Raw genomic sequence first — 18,537 nt, forward strand, 5'->3', positions numbered from 1 at the left:
TCTGTACAAATGCTGGTTTTTCTGAATATCGGGTAGTTCGGGAATACCCGAACCCGAATTATCGGGTACCCAAAAATTTTGGGTAGTGGTTTTTCGAGGCTGAATTCGGGTAACATTTTCCATTACCCAAATTTCTTATTACCCGAACTACCCGACCCAAAAAATTCGGGTAACCCAAATGCCCAGGGTTAGATATGATGCCAACCTCCCTGACAGGCCCAACCACATGTACCCAGACTAGCCTCAAGAACCACCCCCAACTGTCATTGTTCTCCTTCTCAACCAAAGCAAATGCCAAAGGAACCAACTTGTTGTTCGCGTCACAGGATATGTCCATAAGAAGTGTGCCCTGGTATTTGCCAATCAAGAATGTATCATCAATGGAGAAGACGGGACGACAGTGACTAAAGGCTTCGACACATTGAGGGAAGCACCAGAAAGCACAGAAGAATATCTGTCTCTCATCCTTCCATCCATTTGTTTTTGGGATATACTCATAATGCATGCCTGGACTCACCGCTTTGATTGCATTAAAAAGTACTGGTAGCTGCTCATACATATCCTCCTAGTCCCCATATATCATCTTCCACGCCCGCTGCTTAGCCCTCCAAGCTTTACCATAAGTTATCACATAACCTCCATACAATACCTCAATGGTCCTAATAATTGTCCTAACCTTTATGTTGAGTTCTCTCTGCAATATTCCCATCAACCGCTTGGCAATGAGGGTAGATGTCAACTGTCGATGCTTCAGTGTCAACACATGGTCAGCACAATTGTGTGGCCCGACAACTTTTGTGATCTTCCACTTTTCGGTGACCTTTTGCTTCCTTGAACAAACCCTCCATTGGCAGCGTTCCTTGTCACACACAACTGTGTAACGGCGCTCCATATATGAATGCAAGACCTTGTAAGGTCTCTTTCATATCACTGCAAACACTTGCAACCACCTCATCAATGCAGGGAGGTCCTTGAATACCCTACCCTTCTCAATTACCATGTTAGGGTCAGCCTTAGGAGCTTCTAGGAGCTCATCATCACGTCCTTCTGCACACGCCTGATCAGAATGAGCAAGATCGCTAAACTCATGAACTCTTGGATGACGGCGGCTAGAAAAGATACACCTCAGCATCTCAACATCACTCTTTGTCAGCTCTCCAACAGGACGATCATCATCAGAATCAAGAGCCCTTGCCATCTCATATGGCTTCGAATCATTCATAATTTCAACACTATTGGAGCCACAGAATCCATCTCCATAGTGCACTTGCGCAGCAACAGTGGGCACATCCATATTGTGAGGAATGTCTCCTGTAACATAAGTAGAAAAATGAGGAAAGAATGAAAAATGGATGTAAGGAAGGGGGTAAGCTCTCAATAACCATGCAGATAAGACACTTACTCGGATGATTATGTATCAAAGGGATCTCATGAGGAGGATCAGCCACAACATCATGAGTCTAACAAGCATCTCCAACTAGCTCATTGGGGACAAATTGAGCATCGGGAACCGTAGGTGCAACCTCCACATCCATATCAGGTTTCAGGATGGGAGGGTCAAAGTGTGCCTGCTAACCCATTGGTGGGGAAAACCCATGAGGGATGGGATCAACTAACACCCGACGCACAACCACGTCCAAACTTTGGATCTGACACTTCATAGCCGATCTCACATAGTTTTCCACTGGTCTACACACCCAATTGGGATCGTCTTCCTTAGGATGTTGGGAGGGGAACCTAGGTGAAGTACACCCTCCACTGCGATGCCACCATCATCATCAGTTCTATGGCAATGTAGCTCCTCCCAAGCCCTTGCAACCAACTCACTAAATGAAGGCTTCTCATTAAATAACACAAGCACACTTTGCATCTTAACAAACTCAACATATCCATACCGATCTCTTTCCACGGTGCCTCCATGATATATGCTCACTAGGTTGTCCATCTAGTAGTTCAAACAAAAATTGAAATATAGTTCGTTTAGTCCAAACTAGCTGCTATATAGTACCTCTCTAATAGATACTAACCAACTACACCCTAAATAACTATGTCACTAGCTATCTAACTATATTTATCTCACTAACTAAATCAACTAGCTATCTAATAACTATATCTATGTACCTATGTCACTAGCTATCTAACTATATTTATCTAACTATATCTACCTCACTAACTAAATCAACTACCTGCATCATCAAATTTACTAGAAACTTCCAAATAATCAAAGTAGCACTACAATTAAAGCTAACTAAGTACCTACATTGCATATTCAAAAAATTTACCTGTCCAAGTCAATGCAACGATGCAACGTGGATGCGGATGCCGGGACCGGAGCAGGACAGGGACGTGGAGGATGGGATCGACGACAAGGTCACGGCGCGCTGGGAGCAGGGGCCGTGTCATGGCCGGGGCCACTGGAGGGAGCGCCTATGCGCGCGGCGGACGCGGTGAGCCGGGATGAGGTGGCGCCCGGGAGGGGCGGCGCGCGGCCAGCACGACGGGGGCCGGCGCGGGCCGGGAGGGGTGGCATGCGGGCTGGGGCCACGAGCGCCCTGCACGGCGGGGGCCAGCACGGGTGTGGGTGCGGGCTGGGGCCATGGACGGCCAGGGCTACGCGTGACGACGGGCGGGGCGGTGCGGCAGCGCTGGCGGCGCCCTGGCTCGGGAGCGGTAGAGAGAGAGGAAGAGAGAAAGGAATGGAGGGCCCATACGTAAGACAGGGCTTGGCGCCAATAACCACGGCGCCAAGATCTACGGCGCCAAGCTCGGTGCCAAGATCTACGGCGCCAAGGTGTCTACCAAGTCACCGTCACGTCTGCGTCGAACCAAGACCTAGGCGCCAAAATTTATGGTGCCAAGACATGTAAGCTCGGCGCCACCAACTATGGCGCCGAGCTAAGGGTCCAGATTTTGAAAGCATACCTTCAGGGGCATATTTGTGAATTTTTTTTAAAAAATGGCTAAAAACAAAAAATTCGGCCATCACTACCGCTTCCTCCTTCGCGGCCCTACCTGCTCGTGACTGCCAGTAGCAGTCACGTAGGCGCACAGGCGCCGACCGCTGCATGTGGCCAGGTGGCTAGGAGAGGTGCCCGTCGCTGGTCGGGCGCAGGCACAGCTGGCCACAGCCAGGCCGCGCCACCATCCTCGGCCGCCGGCTTGCCAGAATTGGTTGTTTCCCCGCCCTGTGTTGCGTCGTACGGAAGAAGGGTGAAAATCACATATTGGAAGAGTATGTTTCAAGTGTTTCAGATGTTTCAGAGGTATGTTGCAAGTGTTGTATATCGATGTTACAAAAGTATAGCAGGTTGTTGCACATGTTGTAATAGCTATACACATATGTATCAAGTGTAAGTTTCAAATGTTTCATACTTTGATCTGTTCCATACGTATGTTCTTAGTGTTTTATTTTAATGTTGCAAAATTAGATCTAGACGTTGCATATACATGCATGTTGCAAGCATATGTTTCAAGTGTTATCAGGTGTTTCATATGGACGTTACATATGTTTGCAATGGTTTTCAAATGTTTTTAGACGTTTTCACGTCTGTTTTCATACGCTTGTTTCAAGTGTTTTATCTGTCTTCTTTTGTATGGTACAGCTATTGCATCTGGATGTTTCAAAAGTGAATTGGAGTGTTGCACATGAGATGCGCGTGGGAGGCAACTAGCGGTGCGGGCGACATTCAGGGCGGTGTGGGTGACGTCCGGGGTGACGCGGGGGCACTGCAGGTGCACTCGCTTGTAAGCCTGACGCACTAGGTGCTCACTCCATGTGCGGGCACCGTTTCTACGCTAACGTCCGGATCGGGTGTCCGGGCGCTTGGAAGTTTGAATATGATTTCTCTTATTTGTTATGTCAGCCATTTGTATACTCCTTATTCGGTTATTCCCTTCTTTACAGATACCATTTTTTAAAACAACTGTTATTCTGTTCAAATTTATGTGTATGCAACAACGCACAATCCAATATCTAGTTGATCCAACGAAGTGCAACGTTCCTCACGTGGCAGAGGTCGGAACACCCGGTACACAACAAGACGCCTGCAGCCACACCCACACAGACAACGCACAGAAACTACCAAGTACCAAGGCTAGTCTCAAACAAGGGGCCTGCAGCCACTCAGGTCACAGGGTACAGAAAACTATCAACGCTAGCCTCCAACGCCAACCGGGCAGTCCAAGCTAGGCCTGTCGCCGCCCCGGTCCCGCAGCGACTCCCACACACACCCGTTGCACTCCCGGCACCATGAAAACAGGCGCGCCCATCGTCTCTCGCCCCGCTCTCCCACGCCAACACGCACACACATCCTTCAGCTCGCCACCACACCACACACAGAACGCGTGCTCCTCCCTTCCTGATTGAGCAACGAGCAAGCTACCTAGCTAGAGGACACGACACGATGGCCTTGCAGTTGCAGGTCACCGGCGGCGTGGGCTGCTGCTGCCCTCGTCCTCTCCCGGGCAGTCGTGGCCGGCGGTTGCCGCAGGCGGCGGCGGCGCTGTGTCGCCCGCCCCGCGCGGTAGTGTCCGGCGCGACCACGGTGGTGGAGGAGGACGAGGGCAAGGTGAGGCTGGGCGGCTCAAACGTCGCCGTCACCAAGCTCGGCATCGGCGCGTGGTCCTGGGGCGACACCACCTACTGGAACGACTCCGAGTGGGACGGTACGTGGGAATTCACCTCCTGCTGCGCGCTGCTGTGATGCTTGTTCTCGTTCTCATTCTTGCTCGGGGGTGCGCGCGGACGTCAACGTTTCCTGAAATCCTGGCCATGCTTCTTCCAGTGCGCACACCTGCCCGATGCATTGCCAACAATGAATCGTACGTGCATACTGTGTGTGTAACTTGCACGCATGATAGCCAGCAACGAGATTGGCATGTTTGCCAATCCCTTGTCTTTCTAATTTCTATAGTACGATGATCCCGCTGCTTCAGGAAAAGTCCTACTCGATCTTTGCCTTAACCGTGACCGAATCATCACATACTATTGCTCGGCTAGCATTGGTTTAGCATGTCAATGGCCAATTTGCTCCGTTCCGAATGTAGCGCTATGTGATTAGTTTCTTTGACCTGAATTGTCAGATAGGAGATTGAGGGAGGCACAGGACGCGTTCGATGCGAGCATCGATAACGGGATGACCTTCTTCGATACCGCAGAAGTATACGGTACAGCGGTAAGAAACTAAACTATAAACCAACTACCTAGCTCACTCACTCCTCCCAAATTCAGTTCTGAAGGAAGGCACAGCTGTATCTAACTAGGGATCCTTCTGTTCTACAGCTCATGGGAGCGGTCAATTCTGAAAGTTTACTAGGAGGGTAATATCCTATCTTCCGTTGTTTGATACTTTAAAATTTTGTATAAAAAAAGAGATTATGTATAACAGTAATTTTCATCAAGTGATGTATGCCTTGCCATCAGATTCATCAAGGAAAGGCAACAGAAGGAACCGGTCGAGGTGGCCGTCGCAACAAAGTTCGCTGCCCTTCCTTGGAGATTCGGAAGGGGTAGTGTTCTTTCCGCGCTGAAGAAATCACTAGACCGTCTTGGCCTATCGTCAGTTGAGCTCTACCAACTCCACTGGTTGGTTTTCCTGTTCTTTCTGCAGATACATGTTTCTTGCCCGTAAAAATGCAAGTTTTTATTTATGTTTTCATTATCTTTTGCCAGGCCAGGGATTTGGGGGAACGAAGGTAACCGATGCAGCATACCCTTTGCAAAAGTTAAATCTGATTGACTAATCAGTGAACTTCGTTGTTCTGACATGACTGAGCATGCATGATGCAGGATACCTTGATGGCCTTGCCGATGCTTATGAGCAAGGCCTAGTAAAGTCTGTTGGAGTCTCAAACTACAATGGTTTGTATCATGTCTTGAACTCGCAAAAATGATATTGCGTTCTCATTGAAATAACAATATCTACTATGACTTATATAAAGAGAAGCGCCTTCGGGATGCACATGCTCGCCTGAAGAAGAGGGGGGTTCCACTTGCTGCAAACCAGGTGAATTACAGCCTCATATACAGAACCCCTGAGCTGAATGGTGTGAAGGCAGCTTGTGATGAGCTCGGTATCACCTTGATTGCTTATTCCCCGATTGCCCAAGGTAGGAGCTAGTCTCTTAATTATTTACCCAATTATGCGACCATGTTAAATTAAACAGTTTTGGATTGATGTAAGCCCAATACAATTTTTTTTTGTTTTCCAATCTCATTCCTGCACTAATTTGTTCCCATAATTCAGGTGTTCTGACAGGTAAGTACACTCCAGAAAATCCCCCTACTGGTCCTCGAGCGAATACATACACACCTGAGTTCCTTACCAAGGTTAGTGTTCTGTAAACTAGAGCTCGCTGGTTACACTGACACACAGCTTCAATCTCTGCAATTCAACTTTATTATCCGAAATCTGAAGATGCATCATGTCATATATGTACAGCTCCAACCACTTATGAACAGGATTAAAGAGATTGGAGCAAGCTATGGCAAGAGTCCAACCCAGGTACGCTGCTTCACCAAAAAAAGCTTGGAACATCTCCAGATCAAAAACATTTGAGATCATAACGAGATGCATGAACACGGTTGATCTTCCCTTTGTTCCTTCGTTTCAGGTGTCTCTGAACTGGCTGACCTGCCAGGGGAACGTGGTGCCAATTCCCGGAGCCAAGAATGCCAGCCAGGCCAAGGAGTTCGCCGGCGCACTCGGTTGGAGCCTGACAGGAGACGAGGTCGAGGAGCTACGAACTCTGGCACGCGAGATCAAGGGCATCAAGATGCCCATTGAGGAGTCGTAGATACTCTGCATTTCACCAACCCATGGTATAGAACTGATTGGAGATTATATAAGGTTTTAAAGCGAGACGAAGAAAACGCACGGATCTAGAAATGAACCAGGATGTGTTAGTAGAAAATGCAGCTTTCAACGAATCTCATGCCTAAGCACTGTAACTCTGCATGTATGCATTATTCATTTGCCAAAACCAGGGCTGTAGCGCTGCTCCCTGTTTTGTGCTGTACAAAAACTTAGAATGGAAAGATAGCGACTGTTGTGCCGCAAAGCAACGCAAAAAAAAAAAAAAAACCTACTCAAAGTGAAAGAAAAGTTACAATTTGCTTTACAGTGTTTGTAAATTTGTGACATGACTATTGTAAGCAAGAAAATATTATAAAGTGTAAAATACGCTGCCAACATAAATATGTCAGGGAAATGTTCATGTAACATAGTTCATTGTTATAAGAACTTCAAGAAGTAAGAAGTTATATTTGCTTTAACTCAAGCACTGCCTGATCAATCTTCAGCTGGTGGGAAACATGGTGTTCCCAGTGATCAGGGAGCTACAGAAAGGGCGCGGACTCCATCTTCGCCTGCGTTGCGTGGGAGCTTTGGAAGGAGCGTAATGCGCGGTGCTTTCGTGGAGCAGTCATCCAAGTTCCAAACCTGCTGCCCACGATCAAGCGAGAAGCCGAGTTGTGGGTGCAAGCCGGCGCAAAAATTTGGGTTGTCTATTGCAACGAGTAGTACCTTAGAAAGCTTTGTTGTTTGTCTAGGCTGGGCCAATGCACTTATGTTATGTATAATCCTTCGCCCACCTAGATAGATTAAGATGTAACAAAAATTTCTCTCTTAATACAAAAGCACACAAACCTTTTGCGTGCTCAAGAAAAAGAAGAAGTTATATTTGTTTTTAAATTAGGGCTGGAAGGGGTGGAGGGCTCGGGTGGTCAGTTGCACCAAGTCTTAGGTAGCCCGAGTTCGAATCCCCGTGGTGCCACTCTCGCCAAGATAGGATAGGCATCGGCCATACATTACCTTGGTGTTAGTACACCTTGTTCTCATTTCTCTTATTTTTTTACACGGAAGTCCGTGTCATTCTTTCTTTTTTCTTAGATTGTTTATCGAATCAGAGTCTTTCTCGTTGTAAGCTACTGGTTCAGATCATGATAGGAAGGCCGACCTTTGTCTTGTTCATTTAGAGAATACTCAATAGCTGGCTGCTTTTGGTACTAGCATTCCTCTAACACAGAGGGTCAACCTAGCCTTTGCCCTGCTTTTCTAAAATTAGCATCCCTCTAACATAGGGGCTAACCTAGCCTCTGCACCCCCCCCCCCCCCCCCCCTTTTTTTCTAAAATAATGGCTTTAGACTTCTATCAATTCAACAAAATATGGTAATCAACACGCTATAAATACGAAAAAGGACTCCATAAGTTTGTTTCAAACAATAATTCTCAAATCATATAAAGTTGGGATGGATAACATATATTCATACTTGAGTCTATAAGTTTGTTCTATAAAATAATTCTCAAATCTTATAAAGTTGAGATGAATAATATGTATCCTTTATACATCAGTTTCCACTTGCCTGTAAGATCAAGCCTTTTTGGAAAGACTCAGAATGGAGATGCAAGTTGAGAAATTATACAACCATGTGTAGAAAATTAGTACCTGATGATGTTATAGATACAAATCATATTCCGAATATTGTCCATCACAATTGCATGATTGGCTCATCTTCATTTGATTCCATGTTATTCCATCTATATGAGCTTGCAATCATAATAAGACCATTTCATTTGCATATGACCATGTCTCTTTTTACTTTTGCACCTTGGCTTGATATTTCTTCACAACACCATTACTCTTTATAATTTTCCTTCCCCATGCTTCCAACTTGATCAATATCAATGCATGGTGATTTTTCAAATCTTTGTCCATACAAGCAAACCGTTATTGATACCATCTTATATCCATTATATGTTGTCTCCTTTGTCATTTGATTTTTGCTTGCCATTTCTTCACTTATGCATTCATGACTCATTCTTCAAACTTGATACATACAACTCAACTATCGATCTCTTCTTATTCATGCAAATCAAGTCATAATTGGGACCAAACCATATTCATGTTGTTTCTCCTTTTCCCTTATCAAACATGCTCGCCTCTTCTTCATTTGAGATAGACATGAGTTTGATATGATAATTTGCAATGAAACATATTCAAAGACCCATCAAACTCACTAGTCCTTTAATTGTTTTGTGGTCCAATTACCTAAATCCACCAAGGGGCCTATATACACTTTATTATATACCTTTCTGTAATATTAAAACCAAAGTGGTTCCTTCGTCTGTCTTACCTTGCTTTGTTCCAAAATCTTTTTTCATTCAAACGGTCATCCGTCTTACCTTCCTTCGTTCTTTTTTTTTTCGTTCTGTCCATCACCTCCTGCTTCCGAGCACTACCCCTAGTTTTGATTTTTCAGTTTTTTTTTCTAGTTTTAGTCCAATTTTTTCTAGGTCTGTTCCTATAAATATACAAAACAACGAAGAATGGAGACAACATCACATGTCTATGGACCATGATCCACGGGCCTTCCTTAAAAAACACAAAATCTCACCACCAAGTTGTTTATGTAGTTATAATTAGAAATGGAACTTATCTTATCAGAACCTAGTTTAATTGATGATTCAACTAATCGAATTGTAAATTGAAATCTTAAGTGGTTTGTTGTTTAATCCAATCTCCTCCGGTTTGTATGCACGCACCAATTCAATCCTCGCGACAAGGATTGTCTCGTAGAAAATCAAGTGAGGTTTTCCATCCGAATTATTAAAACACATGGATAGGATGAAAATTAAAATTACGATACAGCGACATGTTTGCTACTCCTGATTATTGAAGCTACGTGAGGGTTGCTGCAGCTAGCACCTTGCCCTAACTGTGGGTGGCCATTCGAGAAGCTGTTGGCCAGCCTGCAGCTCGCTGTTCATAGCAGGTGAACATGGCGCGTGTCGGCTTGTGCAGGAAATTTACTGTGCACAGTCAGTCGTGCAGGCTTGGGTGTTTGATTAGTGGCTCCTAAAATTTATGTTGCATTAAATATTTAGATACTAATAAAGAGCATTAAATATAAATTAATTATAAAATCAATTATATAGATGGAGACTAATTTGCGAGACGGTTTTTTAAATCTAATTAATCTGTCATTAACATATGTTTACGGTAGCACCACGTTGTCAAATCATGAACTAGACTTAAAAGATTCGTCTCGTAAATTAGTCGTAAGTTGTATAATTAGTCTATATTTAATACTCTATACATGTGTCTAAACATTTGATGTGATAGGAATTTTAGAAGCGCGCTTAGAAACCAAATGACCTAAGTTGGATGAATGTGCTGGTCGCATGGGAAAGAATGCTTCCAAGAAATCCCGAACCTACACTCATCGTTCGAAACGGGCACCGTGTGTTTAACCGGTACGTACCCCGTAATAAAGCTTTGTTCTGCAAGAGAGCTTCTAGTAGCCTGCTGTACGCCTGTAACTGTAACTTTGTACGATTGTCAAAAATAAACTCCGTAACCTTGTACGATCCGCGGACGATAGGGAGCGTGCCACAGGCACAGCACCGAATCGGATCTCACCTCAGCGTGCCCGGCGTCGGTCTCTTCTTCGAGATTTTACCGCAGAGCTCTTTTTTTTTTTACAACAACAACCGCAGAGCGCACATGCCCAGTGCCCTGTCGCAGAGGACAGCGGTAGAAGCTAGGGACATGACAATGACATAGAGTAGGGGTGGATGGGTGGAGAGGAGGTCATTATTTCACATGGCGCTGCTGCTGCTGCTTGCTTTGGCGTCGGGCGGGCAGAGCAAGCGCTGCTGCGACTGTAGGCCTGTAGGGTAGCCCCGGCAGTGAATGAAAACTGCGGGTTCGTTGATCGATCGGATCGGCAGACGCGACGGTATTACTAGTAGTATACTTACTGGTCCATTACGCACGTCCTCACGTGCGTCCCAGTAAATCACCTAGTTAAGAGCGTAGATAAAAAATATATTTAATCTTTGCACAGAAACAATATTAGAAGTTTAATGTAGATATGTCATGCACAAAAACTAAAAGATTTGAGCTCTTTTTATATTTAATATGGGAAAACTATTCAGAATTCTAAACATGAAATGCTTGATGTGGTAGATCACATTTCCTAGCAAAAACATAGAAGCCAATGCAATAAACTATTTAAGGTCTTCACGCTGCATGAGAAATATTCTAAAGCTTCTGTTTTCACATCGGACATCAACCATGAGTATTGATGTTTTTTTTCTCTAGAGTCACATAGAGATTAGAAATTGAAAGAAGTAAGGAAATGCCATTTACCTTACCCGTGTATTTGTGTCTTCGTGGCCTACACCCATGAATTCTGCATTTAAGCCATTAGTCATAAATTTAGTGGTAAGTTTACGTACAATAGCTCTGAGAAAAAACAATTTTGAAATAAAAATAGTCAAATTGTGAATTGTGATGAGCCATCTGAACTTGCTTGAATATTCTAAATCCATATAAAGGCAACTAATTAACTATTTCTAGATCTTAACATCCTACCTTCTTCATTTATACAGAATGTTTAATCTCTCGTTAAAATAAATATAATTGTTTCATAATCCACAAGATCATGCTACCTTCCTGCTAGAAACTTGAGCTACAAAAGCTACTCTATTTGTAGACAAATATATTAATGAGAAAACTATTCTATAAAGCAACTCAAACATCTAGATAAATGCTGATTTATAGTCTCGGCACAGACCTAAACAGAAAGATAACTTGAGGGGTAGTTCTACCTATATCTCTGAAGCCAGAACATAGCAACATGTACCATTTGAGTATCAAATCAAATTTGAGGTTTATCGAATTAAGACATGAATGCATCAAATCAAATGTTTAAGACTATGTGTGCTTTTAGGAGGCTTGCAGCCTGCTTGACGGTGGCACTGTGCCACCCTGAGCTCACGACAACTACAGCCGAAGTGTAGAAAGCAATATCCATGAAAACATACAAAGATGCCCCAGAATAAAAAGATCATAAAACACAAACGGTGATAATCATGACCGCATATTCTCAAATGGTATAGTTGAGAAGAAGATATTTGGTGTCAAGCAACATTGGCACTGACATGTACGGGGAAAAAAAATGCAAAATAGCAATGGCATGTAAATATTGTCAGGTTTGACATATATGAATACCTCACTCGCAATGACAAAGCAAAAAATCATAAAAGAGTGATAATCATGACCGCCTCTCGCAGGCCGTCCATGCTAGCAAAAATCACATTGTATATTTGAGATAAAGATATTTGTTTGCAGCATCTTTGGCATTGACATATGGTCAACCAAAAAAATGCAAAATAGCAAAGGCACAAAAATATGTTCAGGTATATTAGAAGCACCTCACAGTCATCATCACATCATCAGCAATGTCATATGCTTAGACTTAAATAAATAAAACAGCACTATAGTCACACACTTATAATCCAGAAGAGGCACATAGAGGAGACTGCAATGGGATCAATACAGAGGAGAGGGATGGTCTTGCTTCACCTGGGAGACCCCAAGAAACGAATGCAACAGAGGGGGCACCACGGCCACAATCGTTGGAGCCAGCGACAGCGGCGTAGCGCACACCGGGGATCGTCGCCGGCAGATCCGAGCCCACCGTGGCCGTCACGCGTCTTAGGGAGAGAGAGGCCACACCACCGTGCCGCCCGTGTTGCGTCTAGGTCTGTGCCTGAAGGAGAGGGAGAGAGAGAGAGAGAGGGGAAGAGATGAAGACTAGAAGCTAGGGTTTCCTCGGGGCAGACGCGGCCGCGGTCGTCGGGAGAGAGAAAGAGAGAGGACGCGAAGGTGTGGAGGGAGCGGCGGAGGTGCCGAAGCGTCGCGTCGTGCCGGCCGCACGCAGCGTGGGGAGCCGGCCGCGCCGCCCGCTGCCGCATCAGGAGGGAAGGAGAGCGAGAAGAGGAGGGAGAAACGAAGATGAGAGGCAGGAGAGGAAGGGAGGGAGGGAGGTGGTGGAGGAGGAGCACGGCCGCCGCCGCCGCCGCCGCCGCTTGCCCTGGCGTCGTCGGCCGTAGCGTCGGGAGAATGAAGGAGAGAGAGCGAAGAGAGAGAGGAGGGGGTGAGAAGAATGATCTGGAATGAGAAGCTAAAGCTGCTATATATATTTGACTGTCCATATTCTGACGAGAAGCGGGAGAAGCAGAGGAGAAACCAGAGAAGCTAACCAGAAGGAGAAGCGGGTGCAAGCAAGAATCCGCTTTGAGCGATCTAGACCGTCGAACGATAGATCGGACGGTTAGGGGAATTCAGGGCAACATGGATGCGCTAGGAGACGACCAAACCAAACTGCTTTGATATATTAGAATCTAGGGGCCCTGCCTCGCATTTTCGGCTAACTCCTGCCCGGAACACGTGCGTACCCTCTCGGCTCTCTTCTCGCTGGAAGCCTGGAACAGTACCGTGGAACTCAAGGAGGACACGCTGGAAGCTTTTCTACTTTTCAGCTGGGAGTTAGGGTACAAACACATAAAGGAGTTGTTCGGCCCTCATTAATTTTACACGTAGCAGCTGAAAATACTGTACCAGCTGGTTTTTTTTTTTGAGAAAAATACTGCTCTGGTTGAAAAAAAAAGCTGGTCAGCCAGCCGAACAAGCTAAAAAGCTCCATTTTTACTGTATACATACCTGTCAATCTTCGCTCTCAGAATTAACGCCCCGTTCTCTTGGCTTATAAGTCGTATTTTTTTCAGCCAATAAATAGTATATTTTTCTTACAATAAATCAGCCAACAGTACTTCCAGAGCCGCGGGTAGGAAGAGTAGCTGAGACTGTTTTTTTTGTGAGAGTGAGTATGTATGTACTGTGCAGTCCAGTGCGCGATGCGACTTGCGAGATACTCGCTTCGGCCTTGTTTAGATTGTAAGTTTTTTCACTCTCTCTCCATCACATCAAATCTTTGGACACATGCATAGAGTATTAAATATAGATAAAAAAAATAATTAATTATACAGTTTGATTGTAAATTATGAGATGAATCTTTTAAGCCTAGTTAGACCATAATTAAACAATAATTGTCAAATACAAACGAAAATGTTACAGTGACACCTACTGATTCCTAACCTCAATCAAACAAGGTCCTTCGTTCGTTCGTTCGTGCTGAGCAAAGCGGTGCAGCAAAAGTACGTTCGCTTCGCTTGCATGGCTGCTGATAGCAATAGACTGATACACTCGGTACTATACTGCACGGAGTAGTAGTACGTATCATCAACTTCACTGCATTATTGGCACTGGTAGGTACTGCTGTTACGGAGGTTCAGGACGAGTTAATTTGGTGATTAAATGCCCATTAACAACGGTTTTAATGACGGCTTGCATAGTGCCATCCGTCCTTTTGATTTCAAATCGTCCTCCTTTCTTTTTTTTTTCTGTAATGTAAGTATGTAACGCACCATTTCCTTAGATGGCCTTGTATATATCTACTAGTAGTATATAGGAGTATGGCACACGTCTAAGTCGATAAACTGGGCACCATTTCTTTTGTACGCACCGAGCTAGGTAGTGGTGTGATGGTGTCTCCATCACGCCTCTCACGTTGATACCCAACCAAGGGAGGACAAGACCCTGCTTCTGAATTCGGGAAATCCTGGACACCCATCCGCATACGGAAAAGGGGATGATTCCCTTCTGTGGTGCCGGTTTTGATGTCCGAGCGACTCTTCTCTGCCGCCGCCAGTGGCGCCTTGCCGCCTTCCAGTATCTCTGCTGCAGTGGCACTGCACCGCCGCACATGATCCGAGGCAAACACGGCCGCCGCGCCTGCCTACGCCCCAAAGCCAAGTGCCGCCCAACTAACCACCCACCGTGCATCTGATCGCGACGCTGCCTAGCCTGGGCTCCCCGTCCGTCTTTAACTCGCGCCCGCCCGGCCTCTCTTCTCTCTCCCCCGTCTATAAGAGGGACACCGCCACGCCACCTTCCCGTCCCCGTGCGCCACGCCACTGCCACTTGGCCGCTCGATCGCGTCCACGGTCCATCAATCAATCAATTCGACCTCACTCTCGTCTCATCAGTGTGAGTGAGCGAGTGTCCGAGCGAAGCCCGGCCCTTCCACGCGCAATAATGGACGCTATGCTCGTGACCTTCCTCGTCGTCCCCGTGGTGGTGGCGCTCCTCGGGGCCGGGGCCGGGGCCGCGTCCGCCGCGCCGCCGCGCGCCTTCTTCGTGTTCGGGGACTCCCTGGTCGACAACGGCAACAACAACTACCTCATGACCACGGCGCGCGCCGACGCGCCGCCCTACGGGATCGACTTCCACACGCACATGCCCACGGGGAGGTTCTCCAACGGGCTCAACATCCCCGACATCATCAGCGAGCACCTCGGCTCCCAGCCCGCGCTGCCGTACCTCAGCCCCGACCTCCGCGGCGACCAGCTGCTCGTCGGCGCCAACTTCGCCTCCGCCGGCGTCGGCATCCTCAACGACACCGGCATACAATTCGTAAGAACACAAAAAAAACTCGAGAGCTGGCCAGCCAGCCAGCCCCTGCCAATTAATTGTCAGTCGTCGTTGCGGCTGCATTCTCGCGGACCACCGGCCAGTCTTCTAGCTAACCGCGCGCGGGATGTCTTTGGTGCATCGCCAGGTGAACATCATCAGGATCGGGCAGCAGCTGCAGAACTTCCAGGACTACCATCAGAGGCTGGCCGAGTTCGTCGGCGAGGACGCGGCGAGGCAGGTCGTCAACAACGCACTCGTGCTCATCACGCTCGGCGGCAACGATTTCGTCAACAACTACTACCTGGTGCCCTTCTCCGTCCGGTCTCGCCAGTTTGCCATCCAAGACTACGTCCCCTACCTCATCTCCGAGTACAGGAAAATCCTGACGGTAAACTCCTTCAACTCTACTCAAATTCCAGCTACCCATACCCATGCATCAAACATAAAATTAGTCTCAAAGCTAAACTATTCAAAGATATATAATTCCCAGGAAAAAAATTAGAGATAATTTAGCAGAACTGGAACAAATAGTAGACATATTACCCAAGCTTTCCAGTACGTACAAAATTGAGTGAAAGGATTAATGACGCAACCGTAGGAAAGGGGAAAGAAATAAAAAAAAATAGCTGCGTACTGACTCAAATAGAAGCGAGAAGATATGGGTCGTTAGCTAGCTGACTGTTGGCGTTGCTTGGATTCCGTGAAGCCGGGAAGACACAAACCAGTTACCAGTAGCACGTGAATGGTTCTTGGTAGCGTGTAATTTTGGGCAGTATGTTGTGTGTGCTCCGAGTAATAAACTGGCATGGCCTCTACTATAGTACAGTAGTTCACTAATTGCTCCACACCAAAGTGTAGTACAAGACAGTTTCTGCACAGAATTTCATCAGGCATCAGCCGATGAGAAGTGCAAAAACCCTTAATGACCAGTTTGAGTGGCAGTCTGATATGTTCCCCAGGAAGCAAGGCTCCAAACCCGCAATTGCAGCCCCCAGTGTCGGTATGGTACTCACTCTGACTTGGGAGTGATCGGCTGGTCTTAGCAGCCAGCTTATTCACTGGTTTATAAGTCATGGTACAATATTTTTCTCTCTCAAAAAATCAGTCATACACATCAGCACCAACGGCTTTACAGCCAGCCGAACACTGAGTGTTGTTCAGCAGAACAGACAACAACTGTACCTATGCGTTTGTTTATACGAAGCTTCATATACAGTTCGTAGCTAAAAAGGCACTGCGCTCTTCTTGTAGTACAAGCTTAAGGCATGCGCTCTCCGTAGAGGAATGCAAAACAAACGTTGGCCTACTCCCTTAACCAGCAACACAAAATTGCCCCACAAATTAATTCCAGCCCACACCACAATGCTGCACTGAAACTGAAAGTTTGAAAGGAAAAGGGGCAGATCGTCGTCGTCGTAGCAGTCTACCAGAGCTCACTGCCGCAGATCGATATCCCATCACATTTACGGTGATTCATCCATTCATGGGTCCAATGACAATACGCCATGAAACAACTTTTTTTTACCGACCTAGGAGTAGTAGTGGCAGGCATCTCGCGGTACGAAAGAATTCCCCGGCGTTTCCGAGGGAGCAGCGAAGTTTTGACGACGGCATCAGTATGTTGGTGTGATGTGTCGCCCTGGTTCTGCACCTCTGGTGAAGGCGTGTGCTGTCACCTGCTCCCAATCACTCTGCACACTGGTGGTCAGTACTCAGTAGTAGCCACGCCATGTACCGAGCCCGCACTGAAGAACAACACTGACCTGATCCCCGCAGTAAAAATTCAGCTGGCTTAAGGCTGTCAATACGTGAAACAACACACGTACTACAGGATGACAGGCATGCATCAAAGGGCCGCTTATTTATGTTATAGCGTGACATTTTTACTGGTGTACGGTGTACTCGTAGGCTAGATGGTTGGGTGTTGTTTAACTCTGTCGCCAGCCAGGCAGCCAATTCGCCACATGCAAGAACAGTCGTCCTTCGTCGTGCAAGCACGCAGCAAATGTTTTCGTCATGGGCTCGTGCTTAGGGACCAGTGCGTGCGAGTAGTTGTGACGACTTGTCCTGACAACACGGAACTGTGCTGTGTGCTGTGGGCGCGCGCATCATGCAGCGGCTGTACGAGCTCGGGGCCCGGCGCGTGGTGGTGACGGGCACGGGGATGATCGGGTGCGTGCCGGCGGAGCTGGCCATGCACAGCATCGACGGCGAGTGCGCGCGCGACCTCACGGAGGCGGCCGACCTCTTCAACCCGCAGCTGGTGCAGATGCTCTCCGAACTCAACGCCGACATCGGCGGCGACGTCTTCATCGCCGCCAACACCAACCGGGTCAGCTTCGACTTCGTGTTCAACCCGCAGGACTACGGTACGTACTACGTGCTACCTGTTTCTTTCTTCTGTGTTTGTTGTTTATAATTCAGAATTTCAGATCAGAGATCGTAGCAGGCATGGCCGCGATCGAGTATAATGAAACCCTGCTGCTGCTGATGATGATGATGCTGTGAATATTGCAGGGTTCGTGACGTCCAAGGTGGCGTGCTGCGGGCAGGGCCCGTACAACGGGATCGGGCTGTGCACGCCGGCGTCCAACGTGTGCCCCAACCGGGACGTGTACGCGTACTGGGACGCGTTCCACCCCACGGAGCGCGCCAACCGGATCATCGTCGGCCAGTTCATGCACGGCTCCACCGACCACATCAGCCCCATGAACATCAGCACCATCCTCGCCATGGACAACAGGGACTAGGCCTGCCTGCATGCGTGCTGTCTCGCTCCATCCCATCTGTCTCCCTGGCTAGCTGACATCCATCCGTCCGGGCACTCTCAGCTACTACGACAAACATAGCTACTGCGTGATACTACTAGTATAAGTTCGTCATTGGTTGGTTCACACCAAGAGATTTGCTGTATGTTCATGAGGCTGGTGGATAAGAGGCTTTGGTGTTCTTTTTGTGGTTTAGATGACGTGAATTACTGGTGAATTAAGCCTCAGAGTGGGTTCAATACAATTGTCTTGAGTTTCTTTATTTATTCAAGCAGATTGTTTGGCAGGGCTAGCTAGGAACTTCTGAAATTAGTAAGTGGTACTATCTAATCCGTCCGATTGATTCAAGAAATTTATTGCACTTTGTAGTGAGATCCTGAACTTTGGTACAAGGCACCGAGAATTCATTGCCAATGTATATTTTAGTGGCTGGTTTGTTGGCCACAA

General features: G+C 46.8%; 2 protein-coding genes across 4 annotated transcripts; both read left to right on the forward strand.

Moving 5' to 3' along the window:
• The first annotated feature begins 4,267 nt into the window (after nucleotides 1–4,267).
• Nucleotides 4,268–7,636, forward strand: LOC136496506 (uncharacterized oxidoreductase At1g06690, chloroplastic-like). Of its 3 annotated transcripts, none has more exons than XM_066492202.1 (11): nucleotides 4,268–4,665; nucleotides 5,083–5,174; nucleotides 5,282–5,319; nucleotides 5,423–5,584; nucleotides 5,672–5,694; nucleotides 5,789–5,860; nucleotides 5,941–6,108; nucleotides 6,246–6,328; nucleotides 6,441–6,503; nucleotides 6,613–6,820; nucleotides 7,301–7,636. In XM_066492202.1, the coding sequence occupies exons 1-10, from the start codon at nucleotides 4,404–4,406 to the stop codon at nucleotides 6,793–6,795; spliced, it is 1,146 nt and encodes a 381-aa protein (XP_066348299.1). In that variant the 5' UTR covers nucleotides 4,268–4,403; the 3' UTR covers nucleotides 6,796–6,820; nucleotides 7,301–7,636. The 3 variants fall into 3 exon arrangements, with proteins under 3 accessions (XP_066348299.1, XP_066348300.1, XP_066348298.1); XM_066492203.1 differs by having other exon boundaries at nucleotides 7,326–7,635; XM_066492201.1 differs by lacking the exon at nucleotides 7,301–7,636 and having other exon boundaries at nucleotides 6,613–7,220.
• A 7,161-nt stretch (nucleotides 7,637–14,797) lies between these two features.
• Nucleotides 14,798–18,334, forward strand: LOC136496817 (GDSL esterase/lipase LTL1-like). Its single transcript, XM_066492573.1, has 4 exons — nucleotides 14,798–15,322; nucleotides 15,468–15,710; nucleotides 17,439–17,691; nucleotides 17,840–18,334. Exons 1-4 carry the CDS (start codon nucleotides 14,945–14,947, stop codon nucleotides 18,070–18,072), a joined length of 1,107 nt encoding a protein of 368 aa, XP_066348670.1. The 5' UTR covers nucleotides 14,798–14,944; the 3' UTR covers nucleotides 18,073–18,334.
• Nucleotides 18,335–18,537: the final 203 nt, after the last annotated feature.

The sequence above is a fragment of the Miscanthus floridulus genome, chromosome 12 (genome assembly GCF_019320115.1).
Source record: "Miscanthus floridulus cultivar M001 chromosome 12, ASM1932011v1, whole genome shotgun sequence".
Lineage (NCBI taxonomy): Eukaryota > Viridiplantae > Streptophyta > Magnoliopsida > Poales > Poaceae > Miscanthus > Miscanthus floridulus.